At 42.6% G+C, this 21,750-nt stretch overlaps 1 protein-coding gene across 1 annotated transcript; it reads right to left on the bottom strand.

Annotated features, from left to right (window-relative positions):
* Nucleotides 1-6,088: 6,088 nt before the first annotated feature.
* On the bottom strand, nt 6,089-20,082 carry LOC112617356 (transcriptional regulator ERG). Its single transcript, XM_025374119.1, has 5 exons — nt 20,010-20,082; nt 16,473-16,541; nt 15,755-15,811; nt 15,088-15,135; nt 6,089-8,047 (listed from the first exon to the last, which is right to left on the bottom strand). Exons 1-5 carry the CDS (start codon nt 20,080-20,082, stop codon nt 7,527-7,529), a joined length of 768 nt encoding a protein of 255 aa, XP_025229904.1. The 3' UTR covers nt 6,089-7,526.
* Nucleotides 20,083-21,750: the final 1,668 nt, after the last annotated feature.

The raw sequence follows: 21,750 nt of genomic DNA, 5'->3' as shown, positions 1-21,750 counted from the left end.
CACAGTGGCTCCTCATGGTGGGTTTGGAATCAAACAGAACCTGATCCAAATCCTGTCCTTGCTGCTTAACAGCTGAGTGAACTTAGAAAAAAAATGATCTTAACAAATACTCAGCCTTCCTTGAATGAAAGCTATAGATCCTCTGTTAGTATTTTCTTTTTAACTGGAGTAGGGCGGCTTAGTGAGCATGGACCTGACAGTGTTGGTTTAAAATCTGGTGACCATTGCATAGTTCCACTTTAAAATGCCCTGTGCCACATGAGTGTGAACGGACAGAGGCACAGACAGGTCCAGGGTCTCAGGTTAGAAAATATGATGAAGGGAGGGGTTTCTTCTAAAAAGAACTGTGGAATTGTCAGATGTGAATCTGGGCCTATTGTTCATTTCTCACTATGCATATTCCCATGGGACGGACACTTACTTGTTACTCTGGCTTTCTCCCACCACTTCCGCTCTGTTTCACAGGAAGAGGCGGGTCCTACTCTGACGGAAACAGTTCAGGTCTCTGTCCAATGGGAGTCGCTTCCTGTCCTGCACCTTCCCAACCACATCAGAAGGTTGGAAGTGCTGGCCTGCCCACTGCTGCAGGCTTAACCCATATTCTTCGTACTAGGAAAGGGATATTTCCATTTTCATCCACCTGACTCCTGAGTTGGCTGCAAAGACGGAAGAAAAGAACAGCCATTTATTCTTCTGCAGGCAGGACCTGCCTGAGCTGAGAGGGCCTTCCCTCTGACCCCAAGCATCAGAGCAGATGGAAGTAGAAAACCCAACCCTGAGGCCGCTGTATGGTGGGTCTCTTCACAGCCATGGGGCCTAGTCCCACTCGCCTCCCCCAGGTTATGGCCCAGCAGTTGGGACTTGGCCCAGAAGAGCACCTGCAGCACGTATCCTGTGTTCTCCATCAAAGCGGCCTGGAGTCCGCCTGCATCCCCAGCAAGCAGCACTCCCGCCCTAAAACCAAAGGGCACAGCAGGGAAATGGGAGGGGTGCGGTTTGCTTCCTGTCTGATAACTACCAACAACCGGGCTGCTGCCCAGCATAGCTAGATAAGGAGAGGGCACTCCATTTGACATGCCCTGAAGGCTGTCCAAGCGATGGCTTAGGAAGGCCATTCCAATTTCAAATCCTGAAAGTTGTAAGATTTTCCTGTGACTTAGAGTGATTTATAACATGGTTTAACCTCTCAAAGCCTCCATTTCACATCTGTAGAATATGGATAAAACTATCTCAAAGTGTTATTGTGCCAGTTAAATGAAAAAGATAGTGTATGCACATTGTTTGGCACTAAGCTATTATTATTATCAAAAGTAGTAGCAATTAGTATTATTGTTTAAAGGAGAAAATGATATCCACTGGGAGGCTCCTCTCTGGACCCGAAAGCTTAATATCTGGAATTACTTAGAACTGGAATGCCAGCCTCCCCCTCCTGCCAGCAGCCTGCTGCCAATTCTGATGAGACAGCTTAGAAACCATTGCCCTGATGCCATAGAAAAGATTAGGACAGCTAGCCTTTTCCTTTCTCTTCACTCTTAATTTAAAAAGGTTGGGCAAGTTATACATCCACCCACCTCCAAACCTTTCAAACAAGTTTCAGTTGTATTCTTGCCAAGTAAAAAAACCAAAAATTAATAAGAGAACTTACTTAAAATAAAAAGTTGTTAACATCTTGATACATCCTGGCTTATCCAGTTAAGAGACTTTACAGAATGGTTCATGATTTCTACAGCAAATTCTTTCTTGTACATTTTGTTTACACCCCACCCCTTCCTTAGCCTCAACCTCATGAGTGCAAATGGAAATCAGCCCTGGCTCCTGGCCTCCCATGACTACTTGGAGGTGGGAATCGTTAGTCTGGAGTGGGATTGAGGGCCCCTGAGGCAGACTGACACTCAGCTGATGCATATCTAATACTGAGCAGGCTGTGACCAACCACACTGAGGACATGTATTTATGCAAGTATGCTGTAGGGGGTGGTCTTCCTCATAAGTGAGAAAACATGGAAGCAAAGTTCATTTATCCCATCAGTTGGCTGTTTCTCACCATTCACCTGGGCCCTGCAATGCCGAGAAAATAGGATGTATTTTCATCTCCAAGCAGACTGTGCTCCAGTCAATTTAGAGACACAGAGCCACAATATAATTCAATTTGGGGTGATTCCACTGCCTCTGTAACGTCTAAAGCCCTAACGTACTGCTGACTCTTAGGACAAACTGGTACTGATCAAGAGTGAGGCTACTAAGCCATCATTGATTTCAGACTCTCACCCCTGACTTTCTATGGATGTGTTTATAGACAACACTTAATATTTCACAGAACCCAAGTTGCACAGGACCGAAGAAGACCTAAATAGCCATGTAGTCCATGTGCTGCCAAACACCTGGCAAATAGTTACATTGTTGTTAAATAAGCACACCCCATATCCAGGAACTCCTGGACAAAGACTGACCATTCCATCTGGAGCTCCTCCAACTGTTAAAAAGCTCTCTCTTGAATTTGGCCAATGGACATCCCTGCTGAGCCCACCTTTAGTCCAGATGTTACCTTTCTGGATGTTCGTTCACGCATATATAGCTGCAAATGTTTTCTGACAGCTTGATATTGCTAGGCACTGTGCTGGGTCCTGAATCAATGGGTGATAAGGGTAATCCCACTCCCAGCAGAGACACTGACAGCCCCTCCTAGACATGGTCCTGGGTTCTCTCATTCCCCTTGTCTCTCCCCACTGAACTTGCACTAACTGTCCTATGTCACTCTTTAAGTGTAGGCCCACAATTGATATTGCAGTCTGTTTAATGTGTAACAAATAAGTCCTCATTTGTGACCTGTTTCAGAAAATGCAGCCTAAGATTGGGCAGTCATGTCACCTTCCTGTTTAATTTTCTGTTCATATGAGGCAAAATAGCTTAAGATTTAAAAAAAACTTCTGGCATTAGCTAGCCCTGGCACAAGCATTTGTTCCACCTCTTACCTTGGAGAGCTGGGCAAATGGTTCAATCTGTCAAGACATTTTTTTTAAAGTGTACCATGGGGGCAGTTGGAAGGAGTAATGAGGCAGTGTATATACAGCACCTGACCTAGTCATGGCTCATTAAAAGCTGCTATTCTACATCTCATCACTGTCATCTCCAAAACGCTGAAGTCCTTTTCACACGTGCTGCTGCTCCATCAAACCCCCAGGTGTTTTGGAGAGGACTGGATGGAGGTCCTAACACCTTCAAGATCTAACCCATCACCTTAACCTGTTCTTTGGCATCCTGGATGTGTCACATAACCTATTGTCATCTCAGCCCCATGGCATTTGGAGCTGTGATCAGGATATCTTCTGTATCCTCATCTGAGTAAAGTATGACCAAGTAAGTTCAAGGGTGGCAGCCTGGGGTTTAATCCTGCCACCTCCCTTCTAGATGAGTATCCATTTTTTAATTAGTACTCTTTGGCTGTGCTTATTCAATCAGTCACAACCTTGTAATATCTCCAGACTGTTTTATGAAGTCCCGTCAGGATGAAATTCTGGCTACCTACTATTTCTGTATTATCTTCTTTAGGAAACATGCTGTGTGGCTATAGAACATGAAAAAACCATTTCTTTTTTCCATAAAGTTTCTACATGTAACATGCTTCCTGCAGAAGTTTGTAATTCACATCTTCTAGTGCAAATTATAATCAGGTAACATTATGACTTTCTCCAACAGAATAATAGTTTAACATTTTTTTGTGAGAAAATAATTATGTTTTACTCAGTAAAATGAGTTTAAAATTACAAGTTAGAAAAGTTTATCTAGTTGTTTCTGTATAGCACTAATCTGGGCTGCTTTGTTAAAAATTTATTTTATTTTTGAATCAGGGTTTCACTCTGTCACCCAGGCTAGTGGTGTGGTCACAGCTCACTGCAGCCTTGAACTCCTGGGACTGCAGTTGTGCACCACCATGCCCAGCTAATTTTTGTATTTATTAATTTTTTTGTAGAGACTGGGTACTCTTATGTTGCCCAGGCTGGTCCTGAGCTCCCGGGCTCACGCGATCTGCCCGCCTCCGCCCTTCAAAGTGTTGGGATTACAGGTGTGAGTCAACAAGATTTCTTTAAATCAAGGTTAAGATAAAGAGAAGGCACAGAATTTGATGTATTTTTTAATAGTCCAAAGTAATTTTTATTCTCTAATTAGTCTCCTCATGACTTTATTTGAATGAAGTAATGAGAGGCTAATTAAACCAGCTTTAAAACAGTATATTTTTTTCTCTTTCTCCAGGCAGTGGGTCACTTTGCAGTGCTGCAGAACACCTGTGTTTCCCTGTGCCCCATCACCTTCCCAGCTCCCGAGCTGTAGCCATCTCGGCTGCACCTGCTGTCAGAGGGCAGCTCCTCGGGCTCCTGCTCCTGGGCTGCAGGTGCTACCTCTGTGCAGAGGGCTTAGGAGGAGCAGTGAGCCTTCTAACTGCAGCAGTCCTGACAAAGCAGTTTGTGAACCCCTCCGGGACATAAGGGCATCAAACTAGGAACAAAAATAAAGTCTCGACTGTGATTTGGTGATTTTACCACATACAAGGCCCGAAAGACAATTAAGACAAGAAAAGAAGACAAATCCCTTGCCAGCAGGAGTCTGGTTGTACAGGAGTCTGATTGATTGTACAGGAGTCTGATTGTACAGGAGTCTGAGTATACATCAGGGCAAGCCAAGAGACAGGGAGAAACAGAGAGAAAAGGTTCATGCAATTATGGATATGACCTGGAGGGTGTTTTGGAATTAGATTACAACAGGAACAGAGAATTACTGCCATTTTGAAACAATTTAAGAATTATGTATTTGAAGGAACTCAGTATTATCATGTTATCCAACATCCCAGTTGCTCATAAGACTTGCTAATAACCTGGATTGGGGGTGGAGGGTTGAGGGATCTAACGGAAAACATCTGTTAAAATTGAATATGATAATCATGTCTTGTTTTTATGATCTTGCTCATAAGACAGTCTTGAAAGAGAGAACTGAGTGATTATCCAAGTAAATGTGTATTTCTATGCAGAATATAGGTGTGTCTTGACTTTGCATTCCAAAATAAAAATGACTGATCTTTTCCATTAGCACAGTTTGGGTCAGCCTAACTGCCAGCTTTCATGATTGTATTTATTTATTTTCCCTAAGGAGATACAGGCACTTTGTGGGCCTTCCCAGGCTGCTGCAAAATGATGGATGGTTGGGCTCTGTCTAATCCAAATGACACGGTGTGTCGGGAGCGTTGGTAATCGTATCCTGCCGACTTCAAAGCCCACTGCCAAAACATCCACAGCACAGAGGTTTGGCAACTTCACATCATCATAGCAAAAGGATTACAACGTGAAAAAACAGGCCCTGAAATAGCTATGAAAAGGGCCAATTCAGAAACCGATTCAGCTAAGATGTTTAGGCTAGCGCCTTCGCACGGTCAGCTTGTATTTTCACCTTTGAGTTGCCTTCCCCTGGACTAAGGTTGGCAGCATTTGTGAGGCAAAGAAAAGATGCCCAGGGAAACTGGCTCTAGATTATAGAAATAAACATTGTCTTCAAGGGATAGCCAGCGTATCAGGTTCAGGACTCGTGAATCCCAAGCCACAGTGCCCAGGTAACTGATGTAGCAAGATTAAAGCTGTCTACCTAAGTGAGATCTCCTGAAAGAGAAACCGCATGGCAAATCTAGAAGTTGTCCCTTGTTTCGGTAAAGTGAGAAATCACAGCTATCCATGACACTTTATTTACCAGTAATAATACAGTTTGCATTATGAGCAGTAGCTTGTTCACCATTCAACAAATGTTTTTTAATCACAGCAGGAATTAAGGGTGATTTGTGACCAGGTGCTGAACTAGAATTTCTCAATGACAACCCCAGCTTCCTAGGCCTCTTTCCATTCCAGGCATAAATATGGAGGCTCCGATGTGGAACCTGGGGTCCTTCTGTTCCAAAAGGGGCTAGAAATAAGAGAGATGAGGGTGAAAGAAGGACCTGCAGAGGCTGACGCCGTCTGGGTACCAAACATCCTGTTTGCTTGACTCTCCCTTGCACAAGTTCCTGGACAAAGTAAAATTATAACACAAAATCCACAACATCCAGCACATGTTTTCATTAAGCAACTTTAGTCACTGAAAAAAGTGCAAATGCAGACTCCTGTATAAATCTGATTTGCCATGCTAGGCCAAGCTTATTTTATTACATACATTCTGCATTCTAAGAACTAATAACTTCATATTGTAAACATTAAGCATACAGAGTTAAAATTCAAGGCCACATTATATCATTGATTGTCTCTTTTGTCGTGTGTCTTTGGCTGGCCGAGATCAACTCGTAGTGTATAAATGCATAAGTTATATAATTATTATATAAAAAGGGGGGGAAAAACATTGACTTGTATACTTCATTCTGACAAACGCACAGCGTTCGCGACTCAAAGGAAAACTGGAGGCCGCCTACCCAAAATGCCTGCGTGATTTCTGATTGTGGCAGCCAGGAAGGCCATCTCTTACCTGACCCTGTGGAGAACAAAGCCCCCACATAAAGATGAGGTCCTGAATGTTTCTCTTAAATATCAGACAATTCCAGTTAAAATTTTCATTTGACAAACAAAGAAAGAGATGCACATTTTTGTTTCTGAATTCTACTATTTCCCCTTTCTCCATTACGCTGTGTCCTTTCTCCTAACACTGGGTTTGGTATAACACTGACTGCATGAACCCTCAAGTCTCCGTAACTCATTGTACACAGTCCCCAAATGTCCTGAGTCCAGTCTTCATTGCTTGAGAAGTTTCTTTCCCAGCCCTGGTCTCCTCCTTCTCTGCCTCCTCCTCCTCCTCCTTCACCCCTCTGTCTACGGTCACACGCTCACTCTATACACATCCTCAGTCCCACCTTTAGTTCACAGTCCCGGTAATACTGTAAAGGAGTTGGAAACTTTGGGTCATCTTCACAGTTTGAGAAAGCTGACATCTGTCCATCAGACGGAATGTATTTGATTTCAACCAAAACAGCACATGCCGTGCAGTTGCGTATCAATGTCTGTTGATGGGCCACAGTCTCTCTCGTGTCTTTTCTCTTGTTTTTGATATGTTTCTATTTTTAAATACAGGTAGTTTTCCTTAAAATGGCATTATAAACGGTATGTTAGGTCAAAACTGTGTTGTTTCTATTGCTTTAGTTTCATCCCAGTTTGCATTAGCGGGATTCCAAACTCTACTCTAAAGTTTATACATTTCTTAAGACCACTTTCTTTGGCATTTTGTCCTTAAGACTTCATGCTTCTACATACACTGTCTTTTACAAGGTCAGTCCACAGATGATATGTCCATATTTGTGACATTTTTAGCATCCTCCTCATTTCTGTAGTAAGACTTCAGTAACTCCCTCCCAAGAGTCTTTGGATCTCTTCCCCGGCTTCCTTCCCCAGCCCCAGTAAAGCTTTTTTCATTCCTCTTGAGGCACTTTTGATTCATGTTCTCCGATAGAGTTTGCGGTGATGGGCTGGTGAATGCACGCTGATGGGAAAGGCCTCCATCAGGTGTTTAGTAGTAAGTGCCCAGATGAGAAGGCATATGGCTGGTGGGGAGCCTAGTGTTAGGGTATATACCCCCAGTTGGTGAATTCCAGTATGGGTTTGGGGCAGCAAAAAAACTGGAAGATGTCACGGGGAGGGCTGGAGGGTGGGGTGCCACAAAGTTCATCTTCTGCGGGTGGGCGTGATAGGAGCCCATGTACGGGAGGTCTGAGGGGTACTTGTACAGAGATGACTCCGGGGGGTGGGGCTGGAGGGCCTGGGCGATCCCGTGGAAGTCGAACTTGTAGGCGTAGCGCTTCCCGTGGACCTTGGTCATGATGTTCTTGTCATAGTAGTAACGGAGGGCGCGGCTGAGCTTATCGTAGTTCATATTGGGTTTGCTCTTCCGCTCTCCCCAGCGCCGGGCCACCTCGTCGGGATCCGTCATCTTGAACTCCCCGTTGGTGCCTTCCCAGGTGATGCAGCTGGAGTTGGAGCTGTCTGACAGGAGCTCCAGGAGGAACTGCCAAAGCTGGATCTGGCCACTGCCTAATGAGATCAGGAGAGGAAGGAAAACTCCAGTGAGCACAGGTTCCGGGGGAAAGAGGCCCTTTGTGATGAGGGAAGGAGGTGCTATTGGTGTGTCGCCCACATTCCCTTCACCAGGCGTCTGTCCATCCCTCAGCTGCAGGGGTGAGGACTGCTCTCATTCCATGGCCACCCATTTCTCCAGAGAACTGCCCTTGCCTTAACAGAGCCGCCGCCTCACCCAACCCCAGGTATCCCACAGCTGGTGGACTGAACAGGGTAACATAGGCCGGCCCCCTTGCCTCACGGAAAGACCAACTCCACGACACTATTCAGGCTCCAGGGCTCCTGTGGGATTGGGCTGAAACAGCGTCCAGCTGCAAGGAGGCTTGGAGGAGGCCAGAAACTTCCTTAGCGCTGCACCTGCCCTGTGCTTCTTCCCATTCTCTCTCTCCTGAGAACATGCCGTTAATCATTCACCTGCACAAGCATCCTTACCCCAAGCTCTGCATCTAGGGAACCCGAGCCAGGATGATGGTCTAACAGATTCAAGACCTAGATGGAATGCAGGGAATTCATATGGGGCAGAGTTCAGGCTGGTTCCATCCATTTCTGACTTCCTTAAAAGAACAGCCAGATCAACCTGGTGTTTAGAGGATGAAAGAGCTGTATTTTTTTCCCCCTATTTTGTGAAGCAGAAAAGTACTGTTATGTGGATGGCAATAATGACTTAATGCCATTTATATTGGCTAGGTCAAGTAAGATAATAAAAGTTAGATTTAGGAAATGAACTTCTAAAAGTTTATGGAAAAAAATTGAGAATGGAAGTAAACATCATTATTTCTAACATAACATTTTGCTGGCGCTCAGAAAGCAATTCTGTCAAAACTTTTCCTAGAACAGAATTAACCCACTCAAAATGAGGAAGTTTAGGGAAAAAAAAAAAAAAAAAAAGCTGGCTCTTTTTCAAACCCGATCACCCAGTTCCAGTATTTGGGCAAGGGCATCGTAACGGAAACCAATGCGTTGCCTGTGCCCTGCAATGCCAATTGTGTCAAGCGGCATTTCCAGAAGAAAAAACCCAACAATGAGTGATTGCAAGTCCCCTTGGGAAGCTGAATGAGACTCTTCCTTTGTCAAAGAGATCACATTTAGCTGGGTGGACAAAGTCAGAATTTTCTTGATTTCACTGAGAGCATATAGATATGGCTTTGTTTAATGAAATTCAAAGAAAAATCTAGGCACAGCTAGCTGCTATGTCACAATACTTGAAGATAATTTATGGCTCCCTAAAAGACAGCAGCATGTAAATATTGACAATAGTATCAGTACCGAGAGAGGCTAAGCTCTGCTGAGCATATTTCATAAGCGTAAGAATGGATGGGAGGTGGGTCCTTCCTCCTGAACTCCAGTTATAGCACTGCCTTAGACTTATTACCAAAAGATTACCTTTTATTATATCGTAAGTAATATCATTCAATGTGATAAAATGATTAAAGTAACTTTAACTGACATCTACTCAGGGAATTAACATAATGTAAAAATCAATTTTAAGATCGTTTTCTTCTAAATCCTTGCTAGCCTCCTATATATATTGCCCAACTCATAAACCCTTCTTTGCATGTTGGCTACATGGAAATGGATATATTTGTGAATTTATCCATACAACAGCACTGTGAGAAAGGTCAGCTTTTTCTGAATCTGTTCTGGAAAGTGCTCATTTTCAGTCTAGCAGCACATTTGAAATGTATTAACAGCTTGTAGCTCATTGCAGTGGAAGCCTTTGCTTTTTCAGAACCACATATACACACTGTTCCCAATCAAGTTTCGTTGCCTGCAACATTTCATTAATATGCGTTTTGAAAACACAAAGAATGGTATGAGAAAACCATATGGTCTTAGTATATATATTGTAACCAAAAAATTACAACTTGAAAAAAATTCCATAAATGACCTGGGAATAGGAAAAGGCATGGATTTTTGATTTAACAGTCTTCACAGATGCTTCAATATAAACACATACGGTTGTTTGAAAATAAATATTCAGCGTCAACTTTCTCCCATAGAGAAAGCAACTCCACAGACCTGCCGAAATCACACTTGGAATCGACTCAAACCTTGGCACTGCCTCTTAGCAATTTTTCCCTCACCCACTTCTTTTATAAATGTGTGTAGGACAGAACCAGTGGACAAAAGTGATCTCACGTCTCTCCTATTTCTGAAGAGTTAGAAAGCAGGGGACCTAAATTCGTGGCAGCAAACTCAATGCCCAAAGGATAGATGAGCTAATTTCTCACTTGACTATTTTACCCATTAGCCATAAAGACACAGGGCTCAGGACTGTAAGCATTTCCAGGGAGGGTCTATAGAAAGAAGAGATCTGTAAGCAAAATTCATCAGCTTTCAAACCTTGAAAGAAACCTGGAAATGCAAAATCAATGAATGTTTAAGTAAATGGTAGAAAACGTAACATTATGTCAAACTCATTAACTGTTAAATTTAATATTTGTAACGAAATTCACTGCATTTTGCAGTGTGTAGAACAAATGTTCTCACCGCAAGAATTCTCAAAAATGAACAATGGTTGTTAAAAAATTGTCAATGGTAAAGGAGTTATTCTCAGTCATAAAATTTTAAGAGCAATTTTTAAATTCTTATTTTACTTCCAAAACAATAACATTTAATGTGTGATGAGGTGCATTTTAGAATATAGAGATTTCAAAACAAGAATGCTTAGGGTTAAGGAAAGCCTAAAAGTGGCTCGGGTCACTCATGGGCCAAACCAGGGTTTACAAAGAGAAGCTCTTGAAAGACAAGAGCTTTCACTGAGTAGCATCACCCAAGAAAAGTAAACCCTTCAGATCTATGTTTGTTTTACTCTATCTTAATAACATCCTTGCAATGTCAGTAAGGAACAACTGGTTTTTTCTTAGGGTAATTACCAAAATGAAACAGATTTGGGGGTAAAAAACAGTGGCAAGCAGCATTGCCCACCTACGGAGAACCCTGTGGATGAAAGGGAGTGGCTGTGGCTTTTAAGAAGACAGAAGGCACTCCTTTAATTTTACAGAGGAAAGAAATCTCCTAATACTGTTAAAAGAAAGGGAGAGAAACAGGGTAGCAAAGGCGTACAGACTGAGCAAAAATGGGCCAAAAAAAAAAAAAAAAAAGAAACCCGAAACGGTTTACAAACCACAGAGCAAAGCAGAGAGCTGCAGAGTGACTCAGCAGCTGTGCGTCTGGTGGAAACAGCAGCCTGCTGCAAAGCCCCGCAGCCGTCAGCTGATGAACACAGGCAGTAAATACAGTCGTGAGGGGCCCCGCCAGTTCCACGGTGGCAGTGGTTTGAGGCCACTTTCTCTAGAAGCCAGGGGTGGTGCAGAAGATCCCGCATGCATGGCCTGGACCCTCTGCAAGGCAGCAGGTGTGTCCTGAATGGAAGTCTCTGCCCCGAGGCTCAGTGAGGCTCAGGCATCACTTACTGGAGGGGCAGAAAAGCATGGTGGTAGGGAGCACCAACTTTGGAGTTGCCACTGCCTCAGTTGAATCCTGCCTCTGCCCTTTGTGGGACCTTTGGCAACTCTCCCAGCTCTCTCTGCCTCAGTATCCTCATCTGTAAAGTGGGCATGATGGTAACAGTACTATCTTGCAAGATCATGGTAAGGATGAACTCAGTACATGAATGGTCTTGTCATCATTTCTTTGGGCTGAAAATCAGAGTTTAAGGAAAGATAACACTCCTCTCCTATAGCCAGGAAATGCCCAAAGAAAGAGAAATACTGTTCAATTGGCCTTTTGAACCATGAAGGAACTTGAAAAGGTGCTATTCTTGGGCTGACTGATATCCTCTGAAGGCTTACTGTGTGCCATGCACCATTCTAAATGCTTTACATGTGTTGATTTATTTAATCCCCACAGGAATCACGTGATTAGCCCACTGGAGAAGTGAGGAAATTGGAGGTTAGAGAGGTAGACTGACGTATTTTTCTCAGCGCCGGCAAGGGTTGAAATCCAGACCCTAGGCTGCCATGCTTAATCACTGCGCAAACTTGCTTTCAGGCCTGGTTTATGCACACCTCTGCAGCCTCCCCAGGTCCTTTCCATGTTGTCGCCTCCCTGGGGGGCTCCCACTGGAAGACTGCACACTCCCACCTCCTAACAAATGCCAAAACATCCCTAACCTGGTCTGTCGTTCTGCAAGAGGCAGGATGCATTATCATGTGCACCACTGAAGAGTGTTCAGTTAGCATCAAGGGAGCCTCTGAACATAACCCAACAAAGCTCTCTCATTAGAGGAACCATGTTAGATTCTCAGCTGCTCTGATGGCACGTAAAGGAGCTGTGTTGCTTATGACCGATCCATGATACCAGAATGCAGGGACACACTGTTCTCAGCAGGAGAAGTGATGTCCAAAGTGCACATCAAATGAATATTTGGGATAGAGATGCTGGGATGATGACATCATCTTGTGCATTCATACTATATGATGCCATCTTTCCACTTAAAATGAGGAAAAGGAATTTGTATTGTATGAAAAGCAAAGACAGCAATTTGTAAGTGATGAAGGATTTATTTATCAGAGAATAGAAAAATAGAATCAAACAGGAAGAAGCATTCTAATTAATACAAAGATAAACGACATTCTGGTTTCAGGGGAACAATTCACACGAGCACAACAGACACAAACCTAAGGACAGATGGAGAGAAAGTCGAATTCATCATAAACGAAATGAAATAAACCTTTATCTTAAAGTCACTTGGCTGCAAATCAAAGGTAGGATGTTGCCATTTTCTCCAGGCCCATTAAAAAGAGTCTTAATGGTATGAAGCGCAGTCCTGTTTCCCCAGGCCTGTGATGAGTTTCCAGTCTCCCTGCTCTGAGCTCAGGTCCCTCTATCTACAAAGGGCATCCCCAGGCTGCTGGGCCCAGGGCAGGTGCGGTGTTCCCTTGTGAGAATTGGCACTCTGCTTAGGAGCAAGTGACTCTGGCCCTGTTCTACAAACAAGCCAAGCAGTACCTTTGGGCTGTGACAATGTGGTCATGGACATATATATTTCATTTGGCCAATGTGTTAGTGCAAAGGCCAGTTTAGTCTTCTTTGGTGCAGCTTGACTCTTTCCTCCTCTTCCTTCCCGACCTCAGATTCATCGCCTGCACCTAAGCAGTTATTACCCTGAAAGGAAATCCTTGCTTTCTATTCTCACAGTCTGCATTTTGTAAGACCTCCTCTTCCCTTCATACTTAGTCAGCGGCAGAGTAGGGCAAGAAAACAAAAGCAGACTTTGTAGACAGAGTTAGGTTACAAATCTGACCTCCCTTATCATTGGCTGTGTGACACAGGAAAAGTTACTTAACTTCTCTGGACTTCTAATTCCTCTCCTGTAGGATGGAGATAGTAACCTCCCAGGGCTGCCATGAGGCACAGAAGGGACCACAGACATTCTATCGGGGGCATGCGGGGTGGGAGCTGTTTGTTATTTCACATGATTGTATTAACATTCCCAGAGTGTTTCAGCTTCCGTCATTTTCTTTTTTCTAATCTATCCTAACATTGCTGCCAGATCAGTCTTCCTGAAGCATGACTGATAATAATCATCTCAAAACATAGTGATTATTTGTATTTGAATGGTTATATGGCAGAGATGCAAATGAAAAGCTGAGTAGAAGGCTGAGAAGAGACCACAGCCTCAGGAGCCTGGGCTACTAGATGAAAGCCAGCATGAGCAAAAAGGGCCGGTGGCTCTGTGTTTGGAACAATGTTGTAACTCCCTGTGTCCATCTCTCCAGCGACCGAAAGCTCCCTGAGCTAAAGGACTATATCTCGTTATCCTTGCCTTTCATGTATGCAACAAATAATTATTGAGCACCTAGTCTAGGCCCCAGGCTAACTAGTTTTCTTTAGATTTTCAGCTGTAAAAAAATTTCATTGAATTCATTAACATTAACCAAAATTTAACATCAAAAATACAGATGCTCAAAAATGATAACGTTTCATGTTTTCAATGTGTAGATTCTCTTGCGGGGATGTATACTGATTAAATCTGAATTATTCCATTTCCAACCTTATTTTGGCCTCAACATTTAGGAAATATAATTCCATCTTTGCTCGCAATATACCTGTAACATCTTGGCATTTGAATTTGCAGTTGGGAATATGCAGCATAGGCTACGAATTTCTGAAGTTGGTGCCAGCACAGCTGGTTCTGATCTGAATACAAACAAATAAAACTATGTAGTTGGCACTGAAACACTAGGACAGGTGACAAACCTTGGCAATGCACTGGTTACAAATGGGCTAATTAAGAATCTGCTCTTTCTTGTAGCATTGAAGTTCAGAAACAGACCATCGAAGATGAGCCTGAATTTGAAGTCTTGTGGTTGTATTAAGGCTCTCTTTTAAAAAATACTAGTTATTTTATCTGCTTGTATAATGGGTTGAATTGTGTTCCCTCAATTCCCTATGTTGAAATCTTAACCCGCAGTATCTGAGAATGTAACCTTTTTATGGAGATAAGATCCTAAATAAGGTAATCAAGTTACAGTAAGGTTACAGGGTGGGTATTCCAATCTGACCGACATCCTTATGCAAAAGAGACATTTGGACACAGCGACTGATACACACAGAGAGATGATGATGAGAAGAGACACGAGGAGATGATGGCTATCTGTAAGACAGGGAGAGTCCCCAGGACAGATCCCTCCCTCACAGCCCTCAGAAGGAATGAAACCTACTATTGGGACACTCTGATTTCAGACTTCCAGCCTCCAGAACTGTGAGACAATAAATTGTTGTTGTTTAAGCCACCTAATCCATGGTGCTTTGTTACAACAGCCCTAAAAAACTATTACAGCTTGGATTAGGTTATAATGTTCTTTGCTGAAGCTGAAATCCTAATTTATAACCCGACCCATTTTTCCATTAAGGCAAATAATTCAGTGAGACCTAAAACTAAAATTTGTTCAGTCGAAGGAATTTCTCACCAATACCAATTTACTTTTCAAAATAGCCACTGCCAAAAAGGTAACTTTGTAAGAAGAAAATCATCAGCAGTTTCTCACCTGGATTTGCAAGGCGGCTACTTGTTGGTCCAAGAATCTGATAAGGATCTACAACAAAAAGAAACAAAGTCAAATCCTAGACATAGTTGTGACATAGTATGATGTGACTTCAGACGTAATGCCTGACTCAATTGTGTTTTCAGATTTCAGAGCTGAAAATGTCCCCCAACTCCAAATCAACTGCCTCCACCTCTTCTATGAGAGAAGATGTCACACAGCATCTCAGATGTCTTGCTAGGGGACTCCTAGTTGGTGGCAGGGCTTGGATTCCATCCCAGGATCCCGACACGTAGCTCAGAGCTCACACCAACCAATGACATAAAGAGGGCAAACATGTGCCAAGCCCCATCAATCCAGGGCTGTGCAGGCTGTGTTGTTCGGGCATGGAAAGTAAAATTAAAAAAAAATAATGGATCACAAAGCAGCAGCCTGTGTGCAAGTAGAATGTTTTTTTCTATATTTATTGCATAGTTGGGGATGTGTTTTAGCACCATCTCAAGTCACCTTGCGTGAGTAGGCTGGTGACTTGGGCCCTATCTTATGTATAGAGCAGTCAAAAAGAGGCAAAAAATCATGTTAACTTCCATTAAAAAGTGATACATTTTAGAAACGTGTTGCTGAGCCTGAATCTTCTCTATTGCTTATTCAGATGGCCCCTGAAACATACCTAACTGAGGACGCTGGTCTTCAGTTTTGGGCACTGTGGAAGGAGATGGTTGAGCAGCTGAAAATCCGGAAATACAAAAGGCAATTAGCTATAACAGATTTGGTCATGAGTCTTTGATGTTGTTGTAAAATCATTCTATCAGTTAATTTAGTTATTAACATAGTAGTCTAAATCAGAAGCATCCTATGGTAAGGAAAAATTTTCCTTTCTAATGAAACCAAATGTAAAAACATTGTAACAAAAAAAGAGGACATTTCCAATTATTTAAAAAATGGATACCTCCCAGTTTTTCCAAAAGTTAAAACAAAAGAGAATTTGGGATGGCTTACCAAATAGATTACAATAAATCATAGTCTAAGATAAACACATAAAGGGAAACCATCAGTCAAATAAAGTAAAGCCAGGGATACTTTTAAGCATGGCCAAGATTCAGGAAATCACCAATTATTTAATGTGTACTCAAACATCCCATGAAACATGCATTTCTGAAGGTTGAAATACACTACATCATTGCTTTATTTTTGTTATGAAATTTGTGATGACCCAAATAGAGAAAGAATCACTGCAGTTAAAGATCAATTGTACTCTGTTGTCAATGGAACAAACCCACCACGTGTTGCAAAATCACAGATTAGCCACAGAAATTACTATATACTCCATCAACAGTCATCAACTGCCTGTGACATGAAACTCGGGACCATGGGAGCCAACACTGTACCTTTCGACTGGGGCGTGGGGTGGCCGTGACCGGTCCAGGCTGATCTCCTGGGAGGCTCATACGGTAAATCTGTAAAGACAAATAAATTGACTAAAAGATCAATCGTGTAATTTTTATAAGAGATGTTTTGGTTTCTTATTTGATTTTGCATTTATTAGAATAAATTGTGTGCTAAAAAAATCTGGTAATCCAAAGAATATCCCACTAGATTTGAGTTTAATTTCCAAATCAAAATTTCATATATCATAGTGGTCTAAAATTCTCACCCGTTTATCTGAAAACTCTCATTGACAGATTTTCCCAGAGCTTGGTGACTCTTCTAATTTCCTACAATCATAAGTCAAGACCCTAATAAAAGTTTCTTACAATCTAGTTCACCCTGCTTCCACTGGGACTGATCTACATCTGTCTCTTTATTATCTTATGACTCATTCAAAATACAGTCTACAATTTGGATGAACCAGCCCATTTTTGTTTGAGGTCTGCCCCTAAAACAATCAAATGACATTCAGCTTCTTTTTCTTCTTGCATCTCCTAGGAAATGCCTTATCCTTTTATTTGCCAGTTGCCTCTCTTAGCCAACTCTCATTTTCCCTTTATAACCTCATCAATTTATATTAAATCAGTCTTATCTGATCTAGTGATTTTCGTAGGCAAATGTCTCCCATTTCTAATGTTCTAAATAAATTTAGAATTTCTCTAAAATGAACTGCATGAAATGAATTACAGGACTGAAATAGTATTGCTCCCACAGCACATTGATGATGACCTTCTGAGCTTAAGTACATGCCAAACATTTCTTTGTATTTATAAAGTAGTATCACTTGTCCCATAAACCTTCATTTACTTTTCATATGCAAATTTAGTAACTATACTTCTGCATCCTCAGTGTGAGTCCTATTAATGATTATCAAAGCTCTACGTCATTTCAGGTTTGTTTCACAAATATATTCCAGAAATCTTATTATACATACTTTTGCTAAGAGGGCATATCTCAGGCTATTTCTACATGCAATCTTATTACATAACTGTTTCAAAATTATGTCTTCTTGGATTGCCGGGTCTCAGTTCAATGTCATGTGTCATTCTGGGTCAAGTGAAGGCCATGGCCAAATATCTGGGCAGGTTCTTTGCTGCCAGACACCAGGAGATGGGTACAAAATTTCACTTGGAGGATAGGACAACGCAATTGTTTTTAAGCTTCTCTTTAAACAAATATTTTAATTTTGTTTAAAACCAGCAATTTGATGGGTCAGTCTTCAAAGAGCTTGACTGTGTTGCAGAAGATGTGTCTCTTCCTATTTTCATATCCCAATGAGAATAGAAATGATAGGCAGTGTGAAATTCAACACAGAATCTCCTTAATGCATTTGGTCTGTTTGGCTGCAAGCATCTTTGCTACTAGTGTGGTCTATGAAATCCTACCCTTCAGAGCTTTGGAGAATTAGATAATTTTTCTTTTTAAACTGCTATTACTCACTCCTCTCTCTCAGCTGGCATTTTTGCATTTTTGGACCTAAATCTTTTCCCACCCAGCTCCTCAGATTTTCACATTTCTGGTGTTGGGGTTACACATAGGAATTAAATCTGCAGCCCCTAACAATTTACAACTGAATTTCAACTTAAGTCTCTGAGAACACTCGGCACATGGGTTCTCAGTCAGTTGCATTTTGTCAAAAAAAAAAAAAAAAAAAGGATAGCCAGAGTTTCAATTTGCGAATTGTCTCAGAAAGAAAAATCTACTTGTGAGGCAGTCCTAGACACATCTAGCCTAATTTAGGAGCAGAAAGGCACATTAACTAAGGCCTTCTATTTACCAAATGAAAAAAAGCAAGATAATACAGAAATATGTTCTAGATCTCTGTTTCTCAAAGGGTGGTCTGTGGACCAGCAACATCAATAATACCTGGGAACTTGTTAGAAATGCAGAATCTTACCCCAGACCTACTGCATCACAATCAGTTTTTTTTTTTTTGTTTGTTTTTTTGAGACGGAGTCTCATTCTGTCACCCAGGCCAAAGTGCAGTGGCGCAATCTCAGCTCACTGCAGCCTCCGCCTCCCGGGCTCACGCCATTCTCCTGCCTCAGCCTCTTGAGTAGCTGGGACTACAGGCACCCGCCACCACGCCGGGCTAATTTCTTTTTGTATTTTTAGTAGAGACAGGGTCTCACCATGTTAGCCAGGATGGTCTCAATCTCCCGACCTCGTGATCCACCCGCCTCGGCCTCCTAAAGTGCTGGGATTAGAGGCGTGAGCCACTGCACCTGGCCTCAGAATCAGCATTTCTGGGTGACTCTGGTGTGCTGAAGTCTGAGAAAGCCTGCTCTAGACCACTGCTCTTTTCAGGAACTCTGTTTTCCTGCAGATGGTTTCAGTAATGCTATCTAGAGTGTGCAAAGACAAACTAAAAAATGGTTGAAAGCGTTCTAGATGGATTGCTTTTACCCATGGAATAAGTATGCTAATGGAACTGATAGAAGACATCAGTAGGTTAGTCAGATACTACCTTAAACAGAAAATTATTGCTCATGAAATGTGACTGGGAAAAAAAATAAATGCCTAACTGCTACTCCCAAAATATTTTGAAACTCTTTATTCACAAAATCCTTCTTAGGGTGTATAACCATATCCCATCCTCCCTTGAAAATAAGTCAAAACTTAACACCAAACAGAGTTTACTTTTCAGCCAAGTATTTGAGACACTTATATGAACAATGATTAACATGTTCATAAACATATTGCCATGGAAGATATGCGGGCTTTTGTTTTCTCCCACGACATTCTGGTTCAATGCTTCCTTATCAGCTACCGATTATATGCTGTGGGCCCTGAGTACCCCGTGGGATACGACATTGGGAAACATTCAACTCAGGCTCCCTGAGATAAGGGACAGCCAGGGGTGACTGCTGTGGCAGCGACACCATCTCAAAGCCTTAGTAGTTCTGCTCTTGACTGCTTGAAAAATCACCCCTCCATGTATCTCTGCTAAGTGTCCTGTATTGATAATAGAGCATTGGACTTCCAATACGAATACACTTTACATTTAATTTTTGCTGATCATTTCAACACCCTCTCCATTTCTCTTTAACTTTGATCTTCAAGGTCATGAACTCATACGCTTGGCAGAAGTGCCCATGTAAGGGAAGGTTGCTTTCTGGCACTGGTTCTGCTGTTTTATCTGTAAGAGACTGTGTTTGAAAACTGAGCTTTATAAAAGTCATTGCATAGGCAGCTTGGGTGAACATAGATGTACATTACATTACAACAGTATAAAAAACGGCATGAAGCTACAAATAGGGAGTTCGGCTAGTGCTGACCCCTAGACACGAGCAACTGTGTTGATTTCCTGGAAGCTGGGATCAGCTTCTCATTCTGAATGAGACTCCTCCTCCACCACACCCTTTTGAAGACATCAATCAATTAATACAACGTTCTGGCTACCCTTTCCTGGAGGGCTAAGTTCAGCCAAGTTTTACATTCTCCCTTCATCAAACTCACTGAGGAGGAACCTCTAGCTCTTGCTACCCCCCGCCTACCCGCTTTATTTTTTAAAGGGCAAGAATGTGGATCATGGAAGAGCTCATCCTCGTTCTGCAGGATCCACACCATATCTGCAAAGCAACTCTGGAGGCTCCCTGGCTGGGCTGGAAAAAGATGAGATTTGTCTGCTCTTGAAATTAGATGCTAATGGGGAACACAAATTAGGAAGACCAAGAGCTGCTGCTGAGAACCAATCTATAAATGTCTGTGAAATGAAAAAAAAAAAAAAAAGTTTGAGTCAACCTTAACATAATTAAGTCGCCCTCTATTTTCCTCCAGATCTTCTTAAAATTCTATATCAAAGGCATGGAGATTTGGAAACATTTTGCATTCCCTTCTTGCCTAGGTTTGCAGATCCCTGTGGTTATATAACAACTAAGGGGAAGCAAAGAATGCAGTGTTAGCCATTTGCTAAGATACAGGCTTTACATAACACCTAACTGAGAGGTGCTATGCAGTAGTTGCATTGTCTCACTATGCCTAGCTGTGCTGAAAAGCACCAGGCTGTGAGCTCCAATGCAGGAATGATTTAAGATTCCAAGAAAGCCCTGAAGAGCAGCAGCTTCAAAGTGGAAGCGAAGGCTGCATTTCTCTAATCTCTTTTGATAACACCCTAGAGGCATATCATAATATATGGGTTGTCATGGGGATGGAAGAGGAAAGGATGGGGTTGCAGAACATCATCCTTGGGGTAGAACTGAGCTTTTGCATGACCTGCTCCTGAGAGGACAGGCAGGGTGGCGCACTGTGTAGTTAACAGGGGCTTGCAAGATTCTGTGGATCTGTTTTTGCCACTTTTTTCCCCTGAGACCTCAAAGGGCTCTGGCTCCAAAAGAAGTGGATTCAGCAAAATAGGAGGGTGTTTGCAGAGGAGGTACAGAAAGGGATTCTGGTCACAGTAACTGCAACAATGTAAGAAACACGTGAAACATCATAAAATAATAATCATAATAAACAACAGAGTGTAACATGATATGCCTATGGGTTGATACTTATGAGAGTAGAGAAGACTGTCTCAATGTTAATTCAACAAAGGGGTCGTGAAAGACAGTAAATCTTGAATCAGGAAAATGTGGGAAAACACTAGGTATGGGCATGCAAGGAAAAGGGATGAGGTTTGGGCAAATGGCGGGTGGTGGTGGTGGCAGGGCATGTCCACATGTGGTCCCCTGTGAGGTCAGTGAACAGCCTTGGCCAATTGTGCAGGGAGACTGACCTGACACAGCAGCGGTGAGACTGACCTGACAGGGAAGCAGTCAGGGGGCTTTGGAATAAATGATTCATTTGGGAAGGTGGGCCATGAATAGAATAAAAGGTAGATTTGGGGCTGGGCATGGTGGCTCACGTCTGTAATCCCAGCACTTTGGGAGGCAGAGGCGGTTGGATCACGAGGTCAAGAGATCAAGACCATCCTGGCCAACACGGTGAAACCCCGTCTCTACTAAAAATACAAAAATTAGCTGGGTCTGGTGGCGTGTGCCTGTAGTCTCAGCTACTTGGGAGGATGAGGCAGAAGAACTGCTTGAACCCAGGAGGCAGAGGCTGCGGTGAGCCGAGATTGTGCCACTGCACTACAGCCTGGTGACAGAGTGAGACTCCGTCAAAAAAAAAAAAAAAAAGAAAAAGAAAAGAAAAGAAAAAAAGAAGAAGGGAAGGGAAGGGAGATTGGGGCAGTAACCCAGGGATGGGTGACTCACAGCGGGAAGGGAAGCAGGGAAGGGTGGTGAGGAAGAGCTG

The sequence above is a fragment of the Theropithecus gelada genome, unplaced genomic scaffold (genome assembly GCF_003255815.1).
Source record: "Theropithecus gelada isolate Dixy unplaced genomic scaffold, Tgel_1.0 HiC_scaffold_16086, whole genome shotgun sequence".
NCBI classification, from domain to species: domain Eukaryota; kingdom Metazoa; phylum Chordata; class Mammalia; order Primates; family Cercopithecidae; genus Theropithecus; species Theropithecus gelada.
The sequence above is the reverse complement of the archived record's forward strand: the minus strand, read 5'-3'. Positions and strand labels throughout refer to the sequence as shown.